Here is an 18,572-nt window from a genome sequence, read left to right as displayed (position 1 = left end):
CCATCACAAATATATATATATATATTTATATATATAAATATATATATATATATATATAATATATATATATATATATGTGTGTGTGTGTGTGTGTAACATATATGTGTATATATACATATATCTATATGTATATATATATATATATATATTTATATACATTTTTTTTCTTTCTTGCTTTCTTTACATATGTATATGTCACTTCTGTGAATATGTCTATTCGGTGCAACATTGCCCCCAAGGAGAGAAGCGTAGTTTATTATCAATAAAATCTAATCTAAAAAAAAAATGTGAGGGTGATACTAATTTTCGCTGTTTTAGATAGAATTGATAAAATTGGAGTTGAAAATGCTTTCATATTTACATTCTGAATGAGAAGTAACGGGATACAATGACCCCAAGCTATCAAGACGTATATCTGATGTCGAAGTAGGTGGATTCAACACCGCCGACCGCGCAGTTGTCGAACGGAACATACCTCCCGCAGTTCAATTGTCTACGAAACAGTCAGAAGCTTTGAGATCCATTTCAATGAACGCCTAGCCCATGGGTGGACAACTTTTTAAGCGCGTGCCAAATCGGGGAATCTACAAAAGTTTTCTCGCGTACCAACCGAGATTGCTGGGAACTTATTATTATTTACTATCTTTTAAGTATTGGGGGAACCTTTTCAAATATTAAGAAAAAAGACACCGGAAAAGTAAAATAAAAGAATATTGTGTGATTTGTAAGTCATGCCATTCAACATTTTCACGCCCTTCTGGTATCCAAGGTATTTTGTTCAGTTGCACGGAACCCTGCAAGAGTTGACAGGGTCCTGAAGCGTTTCAGGGACTTCAGCCCCCCCCCCCCAAGGCGTAAACAACTTCACTGATTAGTGGCAAACTCCGGTGGTTATATCACTGTTATCAACAGATAACAGGTCTATATTAAAATACTGATAATGTTGATTCAGGAGGAGTAGGAGGAGGAAGGAGAGGAGTGGATATATTACCAGAACTGATAAAGTCGTCATTGGTCGGGACACAGTCGTTCCAATCCCAGCGTTCGATTTGGACCTGGCGTGTAACGGTCCTCGCCAGTCTGAAAATTTGAATGTGTGTTCGAATTCTAACCTTTTTTTTACCTTTTTTTTTTTCATGGGGGAATTTTTAACTTCAACACTTTTGGATATTCCCCATATATTTCTTTTTTAATATTTTGTTATCCCCAAGTCATTCAAGTAATTTTTGTAAACATAAACTTGTATATAATTAACGTATAATTTCTCTGAACACCATTAGTTACTGACTGGGGGAATATGGAAGTTAGTCAATGCAGTTATTGATCATTAAAGTTAAAGAAGCTCTTAAGTTTTAAATTACCCGATTATCCGAGTTTAGCGCAACGTGTTAAGTTATCTTCCCCTACCTTCCACCCGTACAGAAATCTTACGTCGTATTCACAGACATAAAGATGGCAGACACAACTGGCAAGTAAGTACTGCTAGCTTTTTTGTAACTCTTTATTTGTTTTCTATCTTTTATTGTAAACCCCTTCTTCCCCAGACAAAGTGCATGGATGTGAAAGTACATAGATTTATCTACTTGTGCCTCTGAAATAAGTTATTGAAACTTGTTTGTATGTGTAAGAGTATGTACATCCATACCCACTCATCCGTTCATTTACAAATGTGCGTTCACAAACCCTCGTGTGCGAATGCAAAAAGCTCATACACACACACACACACACACACACAATGTATACACACACGCACGAATGTACATGCGCAAAAATGAAAACATACACTCTTTCACACAAAAACATGCAGACATGCACCTACGTATATGTGCGCTCACACACATACACGCGTTCACAAACACATACCGAGTTATAATTATTTTATGAGAGAAACGGTAGGTTGGATTGTATATACATAGACCTGAAGAAAGCAGTTGAAACAGTCTCTGTGGAAATTCAACAATGCGGATGGAATCTGAGTGGTGGGCCTGTTTCGACCGTACTTCGCACGACGCGAACACACCCTATCCAAGGTCCACTGGTGACTGTTACTTGCCCAGGCTGTCCGAACACACAGGGCAAAAGGGGGCGAAAAAACCGCGAAAGGTGGAGACGGAAATTCGGGGAAAAGCTCTTGAGCGCAATTCCACAAGTTCCTTTTTGTGCATCCAACGAAACAAACGAATAACTAAAAATTTGCTGATGATGTCACTCGGTTTAGGAATAACAGCGAGATCAATTCAGATCTTCCCATCAAAGTCACACAAAAACTCTGAATGTAGGCAAATAATGACTAGGTGACGAGAAGGTCTCCTGTCGGTAGGCTCCTCCTTTGTAAACCTTTCTTGAAATTTACTGCTGGTAAATGCAATGTGATATGTATAAGGGAAAATAACATATCATGCAGACTGAGAAAAAGGCGGACGAGGAAGATCTCAGAGTACCAATTGCTAAGACCCCTCGATCTACGTCATCAACATAGAAGATCATACATATATAAAGGACAAACCTGAAACCGGCAATTAGTTACGTTAACCTAGATACAGTAAAAACACTGGTCACAGTGTCAGAAGCTGAGGCCAAATTCTGCAATCCGCTTTTGAAAACAAATGAATAATCAAATAGAAAATGAATAGATGATTAAATTATTGAATCAATGAAATATGAAGTACTCCAATAAGCTCAAAGGAACATTACAATAATGACATACAAGGGAGGAGTGGAGAAATAGAACTAAAGAAACTACAAGGAGTTACATGGAGTTATGTAGACAAATGACCACCAACAGGGCTATTGGTCGTTACATGGCCGTTTCGGTACCTAATCTACCATTATTATTATTATTATTATTATTATTATTATTATTGTTTTTATTATCATTATTATTATTATTATTATTATTATTATTATTTTTATTTGAATGTTACTTCCTTTTTCTCTTCTTCTCTTCTTAATGTAGGAATAAGAGAACTTAGAAGACCATGAAAAGTATTCATTGAGCAGGAAAAAAGTATATAAACTCCGTATTTAAAAAAATGAGACGATAAGATGTCTGTCAAGTCTAGCTTCTTCCCTCAACAAAATAAATAGATAAATCAATAAATAAAGATAAGGTAAGGACCAGCGGAAGTATGTACATACATATACATGAGAACATTATGTATATATATATATCTGTATTGGGTGAAGAACTCCTTGAAGAACTGGAGAGGAAAATGTATATGTATATACATAAGTATGCGTGCGCGCGTTTGTGTGTAGTGTACTGAAGTTATCTCTAAACAATTGAATTAAATATTATCGATAGAATTGCTCAAGAAAACTTTATTTTTTCACCTTCATTGCGGTGATGTCTAGGTTAACAACCGAACCAAAAGCGCAGTGCATCACTGTGTTGATAGATGGAGAAATGTCACTTTATGTCACTGGCTCCTCCTCTTTTTTTTTTTTTTTCTTCAAGGTCACTTGGTCAAGCTTATCTAAATTTGTTGTCTTCATTATCATGCTTGTGCAACGTATTTCCATGCAAGGCAATATTTACTTCGATGACATTCTCAAGAAGTTACACATGTTTGTTTGCTCTGCTACGCTGCTTTGTTGGATAAAATTCTTTATATAAAGTTTGCGGAGTCTGTGGTACAATGCGTGGTGTGGCGTGACTGAGTGGTAAGGCGATTTCGTTCTGCATTCCAAGGTCCCAGGTTCGCCCCCTAGTCTGTCCCCATATGTCCACATGGTCATGAGTACCTGCATCTGCTATGGAGTTAAGGGACGGCGGAGAGGAACTGCTCCCCAGTGTTGCCACTGTGATCTATACGTTCCCACATATGAGTGAGATTTTTTTCCGCAAAATTCCCACAAAGAAATCTCTTCCACATTTTCTCACAAAAAAGAGGATTTATTATATGCACAAATGAGTTCGTTGCAACTTATAATTCTTCAAATTCTACGTATAATTCTTCAAAATTCTCCCACAAAATGGCATCCCTTTTTGACCCCCTTCCCCTCTACCCCACCCCCATCTCTGTCGATCATCCCGTGGTACTATAGTAGACGCAACGAGTATAGTGTGTCCGTACAGGATACACTTTTTTTTAATGGTGATCGTTTTATCGAAAATTCCTTTCTTCCTTATGTGACACATGCACACATATACACTGCACACATACACACACACACACACACACTCGCTCTCTCTCTCTCTCTCACACACACACACGCGCGCTCGCACACATACACTCTCACTCTCTCTCTCTCTCTCACACACACACACACACACACACACACACACACACACACACTCTCTCTCTCTCTCTCTCTTTCTCTCACCCACACACACATACACACTCACACTCTCTTTCTCTCTCTCTCTCTCTCACACACACACACACACACACACACACACACACACACACACACACTTTCTCTCTCTCTCTCACACACACACACACACACACACACACACACACACACACACACATACATACACTCTCTCCCACACACACACACACACGCACGCACACACATGCACGTGTTCTTCCTTGAGACTGAGCATCTATATTCAATATATAGATTTACAGGGGCTCATCGGGATATACTGTATATAGCCTCTTACAAAGAATCATCCAGTTGCGAGGCCTTCCGACTCCATAGACTTGCAGCCTTATTTTAAGGCAAATCATAATGTGATTATAATGATGGTACAATATTAACATTTTATATGCACGCATGAAAAAAAAAAGTCGTAATTCTTGTAACACATTTCTGTCCATATTGCGATGTGACCAGTCATATGTCGAGGATAGCCGAGTCAAAGAAAATTTTCACACAAGAAGACCACCACCAAAAAATGAATAAATAAATAAATAAATAAGATAAATAAATAAAATAAAATCGGGACTAAGGAGTCACACATTTTCACGCAAGAAGGCCTCACATTCACAAAAAAATATATAGTAATAATAAAATAATTATAATAATCTGGGACTGAAGATTCACCCTGGCCCCTCCCTGTGTTGCCGGAGAGAACGTCCTCGCCGGTCGCGAACACCCTCGGGCTCACGAAAACGTCCGCGGGTGAAAACGTCCTCTTCAGTAGTCACAGTGAATGAAACGCAATGCAGCGAGTCACGTCTCTTCTGTCGCAGGGCCCGACAGCCGAAACTGGTTTACCCCTACCTCTTCACCATTCTGCAGATGGCGGGAACATCCCCTTGGGCTGCACCATCAATTCATTCATTTATAGTATCTAGCTACACATTCCCACACCATGCATTTTATTTCTCCCTGATCTACTGACATATCACTTGCATCCAAAACTCTTCTCATACCATCCATTCATCTTATCCCAGACCTTTCTCTCGTGATTATTACGCTTACTTTTGTTTTCCGCTTTTTTTGTTAGGTTATCCTTGTTCATTCTTTCCACATGCCCAAATCGCCTCTGGTCTACCTTTTCGGACATATTCCTTCCCTTCAATCTCACTGGTTATTTATTCGCTTCCTTCATTGTAACTCACCTCCTCATCAAATCCTCCATTTGCAGCTCTATGTGACCCCAGGTACTACTTACAAATATCCACTTCCTGAAGTATCTCTTTCTACACGCTTACACTCGACCGGTCATCATACACATTCCTTATGCATTTCACATTCAGTCGTATTTTTATTCTCACACACCCTGTCAGACTCAGTCTCTATCTGCTTCAGTCTCTCCTCAGAATCACCTACAATTAATTTACTTTCCATATCTACCAATCTCGCTTACTAATTCCAAACTTCTACCTAGTATTTATTAATTAATTTCCCGTGCCATTCCATCTACATGTACATTGACCAAACACAGCGACATTACATAACCCTGATGCAGACCATCTATTCTCACCATCCCAACCCTCTTACAGGTCCTATTTTTCTCTTTGTCCCATTTATGCTCAGCACGCTCTATAATGCTTCCCTATCAACGCTGTCATACGCTTTCTCCTAGTCCATGAATTCCCAAAATACATCCTTATCATTCGGTTAGTAGTTCTCACGCGCGTCTTCCTTGCCATAAATACTTAATCCACGTAGCCTCTTCCTTTCTCAAACCCACTTTGTTCCTACCCACTCATCCTCTAATCCTTTTAATCAACATACGACCATATACCTTAACAACCACATTAAAAAAATAATCTCTCTAAAACTGCTAGTCATGTCTCTCTTCCTCATATATCAACTAGGACACTCCTTTCCCTAAAACATGGATTGTATAATCTCGTTAACCAACTCCACTGTCAGACATTCCACTTGACACCCGTCCAACTCTAGTGCCGTAACAGCTTTCATTTCTTTTCACTACTATCTGTACCTCCTGTTTCGTAATTGCCTTATCACTCTCTTCACCCATCACAGCCGTTCTTTTTCCATCTCCCACAGTTAAAATCTTAGCCTCTCTCTCTCTCTCTCAGCCGTCTTATCCATTAGCAACTGTTTAATTGCTTGTTTTATATCCACCCTTCTCTTGGCCACCACACACTTCCCTCAGTACTTCTCATATTTTTTTCCTTATTATTCCTCAAGTGCACGCTTGTTCATTTCGGTATTCTTCTGTTCTCCCCCATCGTCCTCATCCTATATATAATCTTCACACACTTTAAAATTACCTTTTTTTAATATACATCCGTCCTTTTTCACTTTCTCTTCCGCCTTATCTGTCATTATATTCTATCAAGTCAACAATTTTTAAGACCTGTCGTCAAGGTCAAGTATACGGACAGATACCTTAACAGCAATGCCAAGTACGTAGAAACCTTCTAGTTCTTCCCTTCACGAGTATTTATTACTTAGTACAAGTTCTTGTATTAAGTCCTGTACTAAGTATTTCAGTTTACTGAAATGTTTGCAGTGTTGGGACTGTTTCCGTAACATGCATGATACAGTAATGGCACTAAGATTACACGAGAAAACCTACTCGCATGAAATTTAGCCTCAGAGGTATTTTGTAATTCGCACAATTTGGAGGTCTGAACCTTGCTCATGTTGTACCAGTGATTACAAAGGATTACAAAGGCGGAGCATGCCGACAGGAGACCTTTTGATCCATATCTAGGTCGGATGCAAAAAAAAAAAAAATATTATTAATAATAAATTAAAATTATAATAATGTAAAAATAACAAACAAAATACATAAATAAATGCATAGGTATAGTTGAATAACAAACAAAAAGGTAAATAGTAAATGACTATAAATTGACATATAATAATAAATGAAAATCAGACAGACAAAGTATAACAAAACAAAAACAAATAATATAACATAAATTATAATCATTACAGCATCTTACTTAGGTATTTATCTAAATGATTCTTAAAGCTTCGAACTGAACTACATTGCACTACCTGTGCAGGAAGTTTATTCCATTCATTAACTACACGGTTGGCAAAGTTGTTTCTACCTACTTCCAAATTGAATCTATTTCCGGACAGTTTGAGACCATTGTTTCTTGTCTGATTCTCATTCAATGTGAAAATTTGGTCACTTTTGATGTTGTCAATTCCCTTTAAAATCTTAAAGACCTGTATCAAGTCACCTCTGAGTCTACGCTTTTTTAGGGAAAACAGATTCATGTGCTTAAGTCGATTTTCGTATGATTTATTTTTGATATTTGGAATCAGTTTTGTGGCTCGCGTTGTACTTTTTCCAGTCTGTCAATGTCTTTAATGAGATTCGGTGACCATACGGAAACAGCATATTCCAAATGTGGACGAACTAACGATTTATATAGCTTGTTAATGAGTGATGGACTTTTGAAATCAAAAGATCGCGCAATCAATCCCAGAATCTTATTTGCTTTCTCAGAGGCTGAAATACACTGCTTGGATGATTTGAGGTCGTTACTGATAATTACGCCGAGATCTTTTTCACTATCCACTTTTGTTAACGAATTTCCAAATAACTTGTAATCGTACTTACTGTTATTTTTATCTATGTGCATTACCTTGCATTTACTTGTGTTAAATTTCATTAGCCACTTTTCAGACCATTGCTGTAATTGATCTAAATCTTCTTGAATATCTAATTGGTTTGAGTGATCATTTGTCACTCCGCACAGTTTTGTATCATCAGCAAATTTGGAAACAGTAGATTTTAGTCCATGGTCTATATCATTTATATATACTATGAATAGAAGTGGCCCAAGAACGGAACCCTGAGGAACTCCACTTGCAACACTTTTCCATCAAAGGGTGATCAAAGGGTGGGGTTCCTGTTTATGGCCTCCTGTCATTGGATACATTTTTTTTTTTTTTTTTACCAAAGGGCTAAAATGAAGTTTGTACTACCTGGCGCGGGTTTTCCAGAACATCACGTGATCTCGAGCTTTCATAAGAGACCTAAGAAGTGACGTCAGTAGGAAGACTCGAAGACGGCGCCTGGGTGGTGACGACCTTGAGGATGTTGTCGAAGTTGCGAAGAAAATAAGTAGTCTGGCGCGTTTACGTAGGAAGAGCGTCTGGGCGGTGATGTCGTGAGCTGGTCGAAGAATGTGTCCAAGTGTTATGATAAGAAGAGGCATTTGAAAATAACTCTTGTGAGGTTTGAATTAGGAGAGAGGGAGGGAGGGGGGAGGAGAGCGTATACCCAGGCAGTGACATCACGAGTTCAGGCCAGTGTGACGTAGCTCCAGATTGTTCCGGGTACAGATGCCCTCCGGGTGATGACGTAAGGTTGTGCGATCTGTCCTTGGTGCAGAGTTGACCATAGGGTCATCGGCGATAAGGAACTTCATTGGAATGAGGACACCACCGCACCCGTCAATCAAAACAGCTCGTGGGGATCACACCTATCGCTCTCTATGGAGATAATTTCTGTTAATGGACGTGAGTGATTGAGTTTGTGTTTGCATGCGCGCGCATATGGGTTAATACTTTTATGTGTTAGCTTCCCCGCCAACCCGAACTTAGAACTCAGCGTGTAGGCTCTATACACACACACGCACTCACACACACACACACACACACACACACACACACACACACACACACACACACACATATATATATATATATATATATATATATATATATATATATATATATATATATATATATATATATATATATAGATAGATATACACACTATAAGTTACAAGTAAACAATGAACGCGGGGTCCCATTCAGGGAAATTCGAGTCAGTAATTGACCAACAGACTGATATGAACAAAATGGCCTGGCTGGCACGGAAGAGGTGAAACAATGGCTACAACCCGTTGCCTACGTAAAAGGGAGTCGGGGGTGAGGGGTTGGGGGCACGGAAGTAAACGAAATCGCCTGGCGGCAGCCAGTATGAATGGGGGAAGGTGCCTTTGGGTTTCTTAGACTGGAAGCATTGGTTCCGGAAATGTTTGACTCGTGAAGAAATGTTGGCAACATTGAAGCATGCAGGTCGTATAATCTGCACATTTCCTTCATTCACGTGTAATGTGGCTTTGTAAACATTTGTTTTTGTCAACATTTCACCCGTTGCCCGATCAGCGAGGTGAATAGGTACAATAACCTTTGTCGGAACTTGAGGATATAGGATCGAGAGGCCTTGCTGCCGCCACGCGCTGACTAACGGATTCGAACCTCCCACCTCTAACTTCTCGCCTCCAGTCGTAGGGCCCCCGGGCATCTTGATCCTTATTGTTGTATATAATGCAGGGAGTGTATTGTCAAGATAGAGAACAAGGATCCCAGTGTGGCGTCAGTCTCTAATCCAGGAGTTGGGGCCGGCAAGACAATGCATTGTGCAGCCTCATATTCATGGCCGCACTCCTCCTCCTCCTCTTCCTCCTCCTCCTCCTCCTCCTCCTCCTCCTCCTCCTCCCCATCATTATTATTGAGCCCTAAGTGACCCTCACCTCCCCCCAACCCTCACCTTTCCACCACCACCCTCTTCAAGTATCGGTGCCCGCCACGTGTCCCTGTTATCTTTCTAAGGTTCCCTGTATGTTCAAGGAGAAACAGGCCCGACGGGTTTCGTAATGGTTTTCATTTCGATTTTTTTTCTTCATTTGTTACCATTTCAGAGAAGAGGATTCTTGCGTGTCTCTCCTGATCTCTTCCCCGTGTTTGACTTCAGGGCAGCAGTGTCCGGTTGAAGAAGAACCCCTTAGCGTTGATTGTAAAGCGGGGGTGGAAGTATATCCTAAAAGCAACCAAATGAAGGTATTGGCACGTTATCAGAATGGTTGCGATGCAGAAGGGTACAACAACGAAAAAGTAAATTAGTCATTATATATATATATATATAATATATATATATATATATATATATATATATACATATACATATACATATACATATACATACATACATACATATACATACCCTGCAACTTCCTTTGCTCCCCTTTTCGTCCTCACCCTGCTTACTAAGGGGCCTTGTCACGTGACATAGTTATTTCTGTCCACATCGTCTCCTGTTCCTGTCTCACGTGCACTGGTGCTTCATCTGTCCATATCAAGGACACTCTATCTCGCTACCACGAGTTGGTGTTTTTGTAGATTTTGTCTCTATGCCATGGTGTGGCGGGTCTCTCGCCTGTAAGGGTCGCTTATTGGTTTCTGGAAATTCTGAAATTATGCCATTTAGTGAGGCATACACGCCATGAGGCACTTGGCTGCGGATGAGAGAGAGAGAGAGTGTAGCGTGTGAAGTGTAGGGCTACACAATCCCGAAAATAGATACAGCTTAGATAACACGCTTTTAGAGAAAACTGAGCGCGAGAGTCTTGGGAGTTCTAATGAGTCCGGAACTTAAAACCAGGAAACAGTGCATTAGCGCCAGAAATAAAGCTAACAGGGCATTAGGTTTCATTGCTAGGACGGTAACGAATAGAAGTGCAGAGGTAATTATCAAACTCTATCTAGCAATAGTTAGACCCATCCTTGACTATGCAGTACAGTTTTGGTCTCCGTCCTACAGAATGGACATCAATTCACTAGAATCAGTAGAGAGAAGAATGACCAAAATGATACATGGTCTCAGAAATTTGCCTTACGAAGAGAGTCTTAGGCACCTTAACTTACACTCTCTGGAGAGACGCAGAGTGCGGAGTGATCTGATAGTGTTCAAGTGGATCAAAGGCTTTAACAAGGGTGATGCAAACAAGGTCATCATATTAAAACAACAGGGTAGGACTCGCAGTAATGGTTATAAACTGGACAAATTTAGATTTAAGGAGGAAATAGGCAAGAATTTGTTTACTTATAGGGTGGTCGACGAATGGAATAGACTTAGTAACCATGCAGTAAGCGCTGAAACTATCAGTTGTTTTAAGAAACCATTAGACAACTTTATGGATGGGGATGACAGGTGGTGATGGATACGGAGCTGCCTAGTGTAGGCCTTATGGTCTCTTGCAGTCTCCTTCATTCTTATGTTCTTATGAGAGAGAGAAAGAGAGACAAGAGAAACAGAGAATAAAAGAGCACAAGAGAGATATTGAGGCGATGAGAGAGAAAGGAGATGCAAGAACTAGAAAACTTGAAAAGATGTTTCGGTCCATACTATAGAGGTATTGAAGGAAAATATTATTTTACACTTCCTAAAACAAGATCGTGGGTGTAGCAAATATTTTTAGTATTTGGCAGCGAAAACTATCGCTTTTATTCCTGAGTACAATATCTCGCCGAAGGGGTGGGGTCATAGAGATATCTCTCCCACAGTACAGTGTTTCGAAAATGTTCCTATCCCTTCTCTTAATCAGTCGCCTGGGCTAATCCGCCAGAAATCACACTACAACCTTTGTCGAACTCGAATTTGCTCCTAGCTAGACATTTTCAGCGAACTTCGATACCTTACGAGCCTAATGTCTTGATATAGATAAGGACCAACGATGTGTCCAGCTCCGACACGGATGCCCAGACGGACGCTTTGTAAGAATCTTCTTCCGTCGACCAGGAAGCTAATTATCAATCCAATCCACCACACGGGTACTTCCTTAGGGAACTTATTGAGCGCGTTTTGGAAATCAGATTAAAAAATCTCCACTGCCTTATCTGTGTCCTGTTCTCTTGGTAGAAAGAACTCCAGTAAGTTCCTGAGACATGGGAGTTTTCCAACGGTATCCTTGCTGTGAGTCTGTAGTCAAGTAATGGGACTCCAGATGTTCCACAGTTGTGTCAGCGACCAACCACGCCCTCTTAACATTTCACCCACAACGGATGTCAGATTGTTGTCGTGGCCTGTAGTTTACCAGCGCTTTTATCCTTGTGGACAATCTCGCGTCCGTACGTCAGGTTAACTGGACGATAAGTTCACGCACACTTCCGATCCAGGAGGGAAAGAAGGGGAAGGAGGAAAGAGGTCATGAGAATGGGAAGGAATGACACACACACACACACACACACACACACACACAGATTTTTGTTGTGTGTGCTATGAGGGATTATAATTTGGGAAATTTTGACTTTTGAAGGGACATGTGGAGAGAAGTCAGGGTTACTTTTTGGTGATGATTCTGCAGGAAGATGCAACGAAAATGTTTTTGGAGAACTACAAAAAAGCAGGAGGTGGCTGGGAGAAGTTGAGTAGTATTGGAATAATTAGTATTCAGGATGTTGAGATATAATTATGAGAGTAGATTGCGTGTGATAACGGGTTGTAGAAAGAAGGGTAGGGGCCCTTGGGGTTATCTTAGTGTGTGTGTTATGGTGATTTACTCTCCTTCCCTTGTTGGAAGATTCTACGAGAAAGGTTCATAAAGAGCATATTGAGAGTATAGGTCAGAGGGAGGATGGTATGTGAAGAGTGTGCTCGGGTAATTTCACAGTTTTGCGTGTTTGTGTTTCAGTGGTTGGGGAGGGGAGAGGTATTGGTGCTGGCGGGCGTTTAGGTGTACAGAAAGAAGAATTTGAGACTGACTTGAACCAGTCTTATTTCATTGGTATTAATGATCACTGGGAAGTTCGAGGGATACTAATGAGTGCAGGGGAGTAATGTGGCTAATGGATAGGCATTTTTTTTTTTTTTACTGTACTATATATATATATATATATACAGATTGACCTCTCATTAACGGACTAAAAGGGGGGTAACGGTGTCCGTTGATGTGAATAATCCGTTGATTTGGAGTGGTTTTTGTGTGTGTGTATTGGGGGGGAGATCACCTCTTAAGTTCTATAAAATCATAGTATACGTACATACATATTAATGTTTCCCTTTCTGATACTGTTCACGAATCAATAATTCTCTTAAAGTGCGCAAATGTTCATAATAAGCCTGAACGTCACCGTTAGCAGAGAGATCAACGTAAGTTATGAGCGTGTCAATAGCCTGGCGCACCTCCGACATCTTGGGTTTAACCGCCACTACCTCCTCTTCCTCCTCACTGCCACTCGCTCCCTCCTGCTCGTTGCCAGCGAGAACAGCTTCAGCGATCTCCTCCATAGTGATTGCACAGCACTAAACAACAGCACCAAAAACACCGAAAACACAGCGAAAACACCGCAAACACAGCTAATAAACGTCCAAACGTCCACACCGATCACGATCTTGTTAACTAGTAAACAAAACAAAGTGTGCACCATCACGCCATCAGCCACTCAGCGGACAAACGCCGAACTAACGGACGCATTCACCCTACCCGCGAAATTTAGACTGTCGGACCGGACCAGCGGATTTTGTCCGTTGCATCCGATATCCGGTAATGCGGTGTCCGTTAATGAGAGGTCAATCTGTACATATATATACATATATATGTATATATATATATATATATATATATAATCGTCGACTTACGACCTATGCGACTTACGACTGATCGACTTTACGACCGTCTGGTCGTCAGGCATTACTCGTGCTTGCCAAATTGTAGTAAAGTATAGTGTATTTAGTTTTGTTAAACGTAGTTGTATCACAAACCATTCCAAGGCTCCATACACCTACACTGAAAACTTTATTTGTCTCAGTAACATGTTGTCTTCTTTATTTTGTAACCATGTCTTTCTGTCATCCCCTGGTAAGATTTTTTTTTATGGAACTCGTCACTCATATATACATCATGCTCAAATATCCCACACACACATCTCTCTTCCAGTGTGGTCAGATTAATTTTGTTCAGTCTTTCTTCAAAGATCAAGTTCTCATACGAGGAATCAGCATAGTTTTCCTCTGTATCACCTTCAGTCTAAATATGTAGATGTATGGAATAGGGGGGAGGCTGTTCAGGGTGGTCAGAAGGTTTCACTTAAGTAATAGATCTTGTATTAAAGTAGGGAAGGAAGTTTGAGGATAGTTTGAAATGAAGGTGGGGCTGCACTAGGGTTGTGTAATGTCATCATGGTTGCTCAACATGCACAGATAGTCGTCGACCAGTTTATCCGAGTTGTTATCACTTCAAAAAAATAACTAGTTCTATTGGAGTGGCGCAGTACCACTCACAAAAACAAACGTTTCCCGCCACGGAGTACGACCCGCACTCACGTGACGCACCAAATCAGTCTTGTGCCAGGATCGGTGGATGCCGGGTATGGGCTGTCCAGTGGGTAAACACTGGAAGACCGTGTATTTTATGTACAGGGAAGAGTAGTGTTTCACTTTATCTCTTTCTCAAGGCGCGGTCCACGGGACCACGGCTTGACTGTAGCGATTCGCCAGGTGTTTGGCGCCGAGTGGGGAGTGAGTTCTGGCTCCGGTTGCAAAAAGAGAGACGAATGTTGAGGTTACTGCCCATGTTGTACGCGTCGATTGGCAGCTGGGAGAAGTTCTAAGATAATGACTGCGGCTTCGTGGGCGGCGAAAGACACGGCTACTGGAAGCTATGATGTTCGTTGGGTTCCGAGGCGATCGGTGCTGTTGACAGGTTTCATCGGGCCTTACCAGCGAGATGGCTCGAGACGGCCAAGCAAGCTCGCATCCTGCGCACTGGTTGGCAGCTGTCGTTGTTGCTCTGACCTGTAATTCATGGTCGCTACTTTTGGGTACGCAGCCTAGCTTGTCCCGGCCGAGCTCGTGTTGTGCGCGTCGATTGGCTGAAAGCGAGCCGCCGTGAACTGCAGCGTATTGAGAAAACTGCCTAACACGCCCGAACGAAAGTCAAAGCTGGAGATGAGGTCGTTTAGATCTTTAAAAAGAAATAAACCAAGTAGTCGTACTCCACGTATCCCAGCAGCTGGGATATGAATGCCTCGAATTATGGCGAGGGGTTATCCTCTGGGGTATGATGGATAATCCTAACATTTTTACCCATAAATTTAGAACAAAGACCGACTTACGACCGAATCGACTTACGACTGGTCAATCAAAACCTAACTCGGTCGTAAGTCGACGACTACTTTATATATATATATATGTGTGTGTGTGTGTGTGTGTGTGTGTGTCCTTGGGTTATATGATACTAGATTTTTTTTTTTTTTTTTTTTTTTTTTTTTTTTTTTTTTTTTTTTTTTTTTTGTAGGTCTGACCAAACTGCATTCACTTAGCTTGAGAGAGAGAGAGAAATGGACGAGACGGAGGGAGGGAGATAGGTATGTAGAGATATGAGAAAAAAAGAGGGGGAAGATAGAGAGAGAAAGAGGGAGGAGTGTTGGAGAGACTGTCATTAGCATTGCTAAAGTTGTCACTTCAAAGGGAATTCACCATGAAAAAAAATCGCCACAAAGCGTACATTGATCGCGTTATGACGTCATGTCGTTTTTTACCAAACCGTTGGGTAGCTCAGATCAGGCCCGTTACCAGGACTTGATTTTTGTTTTTCATTTACTTATTTATTATTATTATTATTGTCGTTGTTCTTGTTTCTATTATTCTTATCGTTATCATTATGATTATTAAGATTATTGTTATTATCATTACTACTATCATTATTATTTTTTATCATCATTACTATTGTTGTTATTATTATTACATTGATATGTACCGTATATTATATTATTATTATTATCAGCATTATAAGTATTACTATTATTATTGTTATTATTTGAGGGACTTTCTCCCGTAGGCAGATTTCCTTTTTTAGATTTTACTTTACGTATATTTCTACCAGAACGTTGAATATGAATATATATTGAAGCAAAGCTTATCATACAAAGTATAAAAAAATCACACAAACAAAAAGTGCTCTCTTAAAATATTTATTTTCTGTAGATATAATACTCAACACAGTCAACACACTACCATCATGTACTGTAAACATAGTCGATTGTGTTGCTTGTATTTCCATCTGTTGTCATCATCACTGTAACGTTTTTTAATCCTGTTTTCGAAGGTTGTCTCCCTCCTTTGTGATTTTTCTGGTGTCTTGGTCACTTCTTTCGATCGTATCTCCGCATCTAACTCATATTTGGCTTCACCAGAAGAGGTGAGGTCGAAAACAACTCGGGAGAGTGGGATACATTTCAATAGATGGTTCACCAGTACCTTCAGATCCATTTCCCAGTTCACATCAGTGAAATAGGTCTCCACAATTCATCTTTTTTGTTTCTCAAATTAATTTTATAGTCCTCACATCCCCTTCCATTCATGTATGTATATATATATATATATATATATATATATATATATATATATATATATGTATATATATATATATGTATATATGTATATATATATAATATTTATATATATATGTATATACATATATATATAAAAGATATATATAAATATATATATTTATATTTATATACAGTATATATATATATATATATATATATATATATATATATAACATATATATATAAATACACATATATATGTATATAAATATATATATATATATATATATATATATATATATATATATATGTATATGTATATATAAATCAGACACATTCTGTTTGCTCTTTACTCGCTGTCGCCCGTATTTTGATATTTACTTTTTTCGTTGTGTCCTGTTCGTAAGACAAGAATGCCGAATACTTCTGCTGTATCCTTTTCCTTTTAGCATTTTTATGAGTTCAGATAATGTGAAATAGATTTCAATAAGGAGGAAACAAAGTCACACGCTTACTTTCTCTTCAAGAATTAATCTTTCTTAATCCACATTTTTACAGTGGAAATCTCCATGCAGGATGGAGTACTTGATGCTGTCAGGAATTCTTTATAGTGTGTTCTTTGTGTAAGGGATATTATGTTTTCCCTTCTTAAGCTCACTGTTTGTATTTACCTAACTATAGCATGCAGGAAAGGTGCAACGCTCATAACATCCTTTCTTTTACTCCCCGAATATTGTACCTGACTATAAATTCATATATGGTTCCTTATTCTCCTCAGGACCGTGTCCTCTATATCCTGTGTGTGTGATCCACCTTGGTCTTTGGATCACGTGTTGGACTCGTGATCGACAGCTATTTCTCTCCCGGATGAGAGCTCAGAGCTCGTATGACCGATCTATGGGTAATACTGTGACGTTACACGCACACACACACCCAACTCCCCGCCCACGAGAGTTGGAGTAACATCCCGCAGCGCAGCAATACTGTGTGTGTGTATGTGTGTGTGTATTCACTCATTCACTTGGTCTTTGGATCACGTGTTCGACTCGTGATCGACAGCTATTTCCCTCCCGGAGGAGAGCTCAGAGCTCGTAGGTCCGATCTATGGGTAATGCTATGACCTTTCACACACACACACCCCAACTCCCCGCCCACGAGAGTCAGAGTAACGACCCGAAGCGCAGCTGTACCGAAATTAATTTCGGCCCTGGGCAGGATTCGAACCAAGCACTACGCGCACCACCATGCTAGTAGTTCATCGTTCTACCAACTGCGCCACCGAGTCGTGTGTGTGTGTGTGTGTGTGTGTGTGTGTGTGTGTGTGTGTGTGTGTGTGTGACACGAAGAAGAAACATTGTTACAAATAACGTCACCTCAAAGTACACCATCAATTACGTCCAGTGTCTTGTTTTTGTGGACATCCTGTACGTTGACCTCGCCATTGATATTTATCACTGGCTTTACGCGAGACCGGCACGCTATTTCCACGGCGGATGTTGCTGTGAAATGTACTGCAACAGCGAACCAGTGACACGACCTTATTACAGAACTTTAAAGGAACTGGAAGCAGAAGACGGTGATTCGTCACGATAGGCTGTGCAGGGGTAACTCTAAAATCATGAACAAAGTCTTGGTCTGGACTTTAAGACCAAAAGAACATAAGAATGTAGAAGAGTGCAAGAGACCATAAGGCCTACACTGGACAGTTCCATGTCTCTTACCACCTGTCATCCCTATCCATAAAGGTACCTAATCTTATTTTAAAACAACCAATTGTTTCACCACTCACTACATGGTTACTAAGTCTATTCCATTCGTTAACCACTGTATTGGTAAACCCGTTCTTACATATTTCCTTCTTAAGTCTAAATTTATCCAATTTAAATCTATTACTACGAGTCCTGCCGTGCTGTCTTAATATGATGACCTATGCCTGCAGCATCCTTGCTAAAGCCCTTGACCCAAATGAATACTTGTATTAGATCACCCCGCATTATTCGTCTTTCCAGAGAGTGTATGTTAAGGTTCTGTGCCTGTTTTCGTATGGTAAATTTCTAAGCCCTTTGTATTATTTTGGTCATTCTCCTCTGTACTGAGTTAAAGAATGTTGTTCTTGT

General features: G+C 40.1%; 1 protein-coding gene across 1 annotated transcript in view; it reads left to right on the top strand.

Moving 5' to 3' along the window:
- Window positions 1–981: 981 nt before the first annotated feature.
- LOC143018586 (uncharacterized) overlaps window positions 982–18,572 on the top strand; it is an 87,897-nt gene continuing 70,306 nt past the window's right edge. Inside the window, exons 1-2 of the mRNA XM_076174079.1 lie at window positions 982–1,094; window positions 1,423–1,472. Of these exons, the coding sequence (XP_076030194.1) occupies window positions 1,453–1,472 (20 nt within the window). The 5' untranslated portion in view covers window positions 982–1,094; window positions 1,423–1,452. The remainder of the gene's footprint in view (window positions 1,095–1,422; window positions 1,473–18,572) is intronic.

Source organism: Oratosquilla oratoria, chromosome 35 (genome assembly GCF_046742065.1).
Source record: "Oratosquilla oratoria isolate Oo_2021 chromosome 35, ASM4674206v1, whole genome shotgun sequence".
NCBI classification, from domain to species: Eukaryota; Metazoa; Arthropoda; class Malacostraca; order Stomatopoda; family Squillidae; genus Oratosquilla; species Oratosquilla oratoria.
This window is presented reverse-complemented; position numbering and strand designations above follow the sequence as displayed.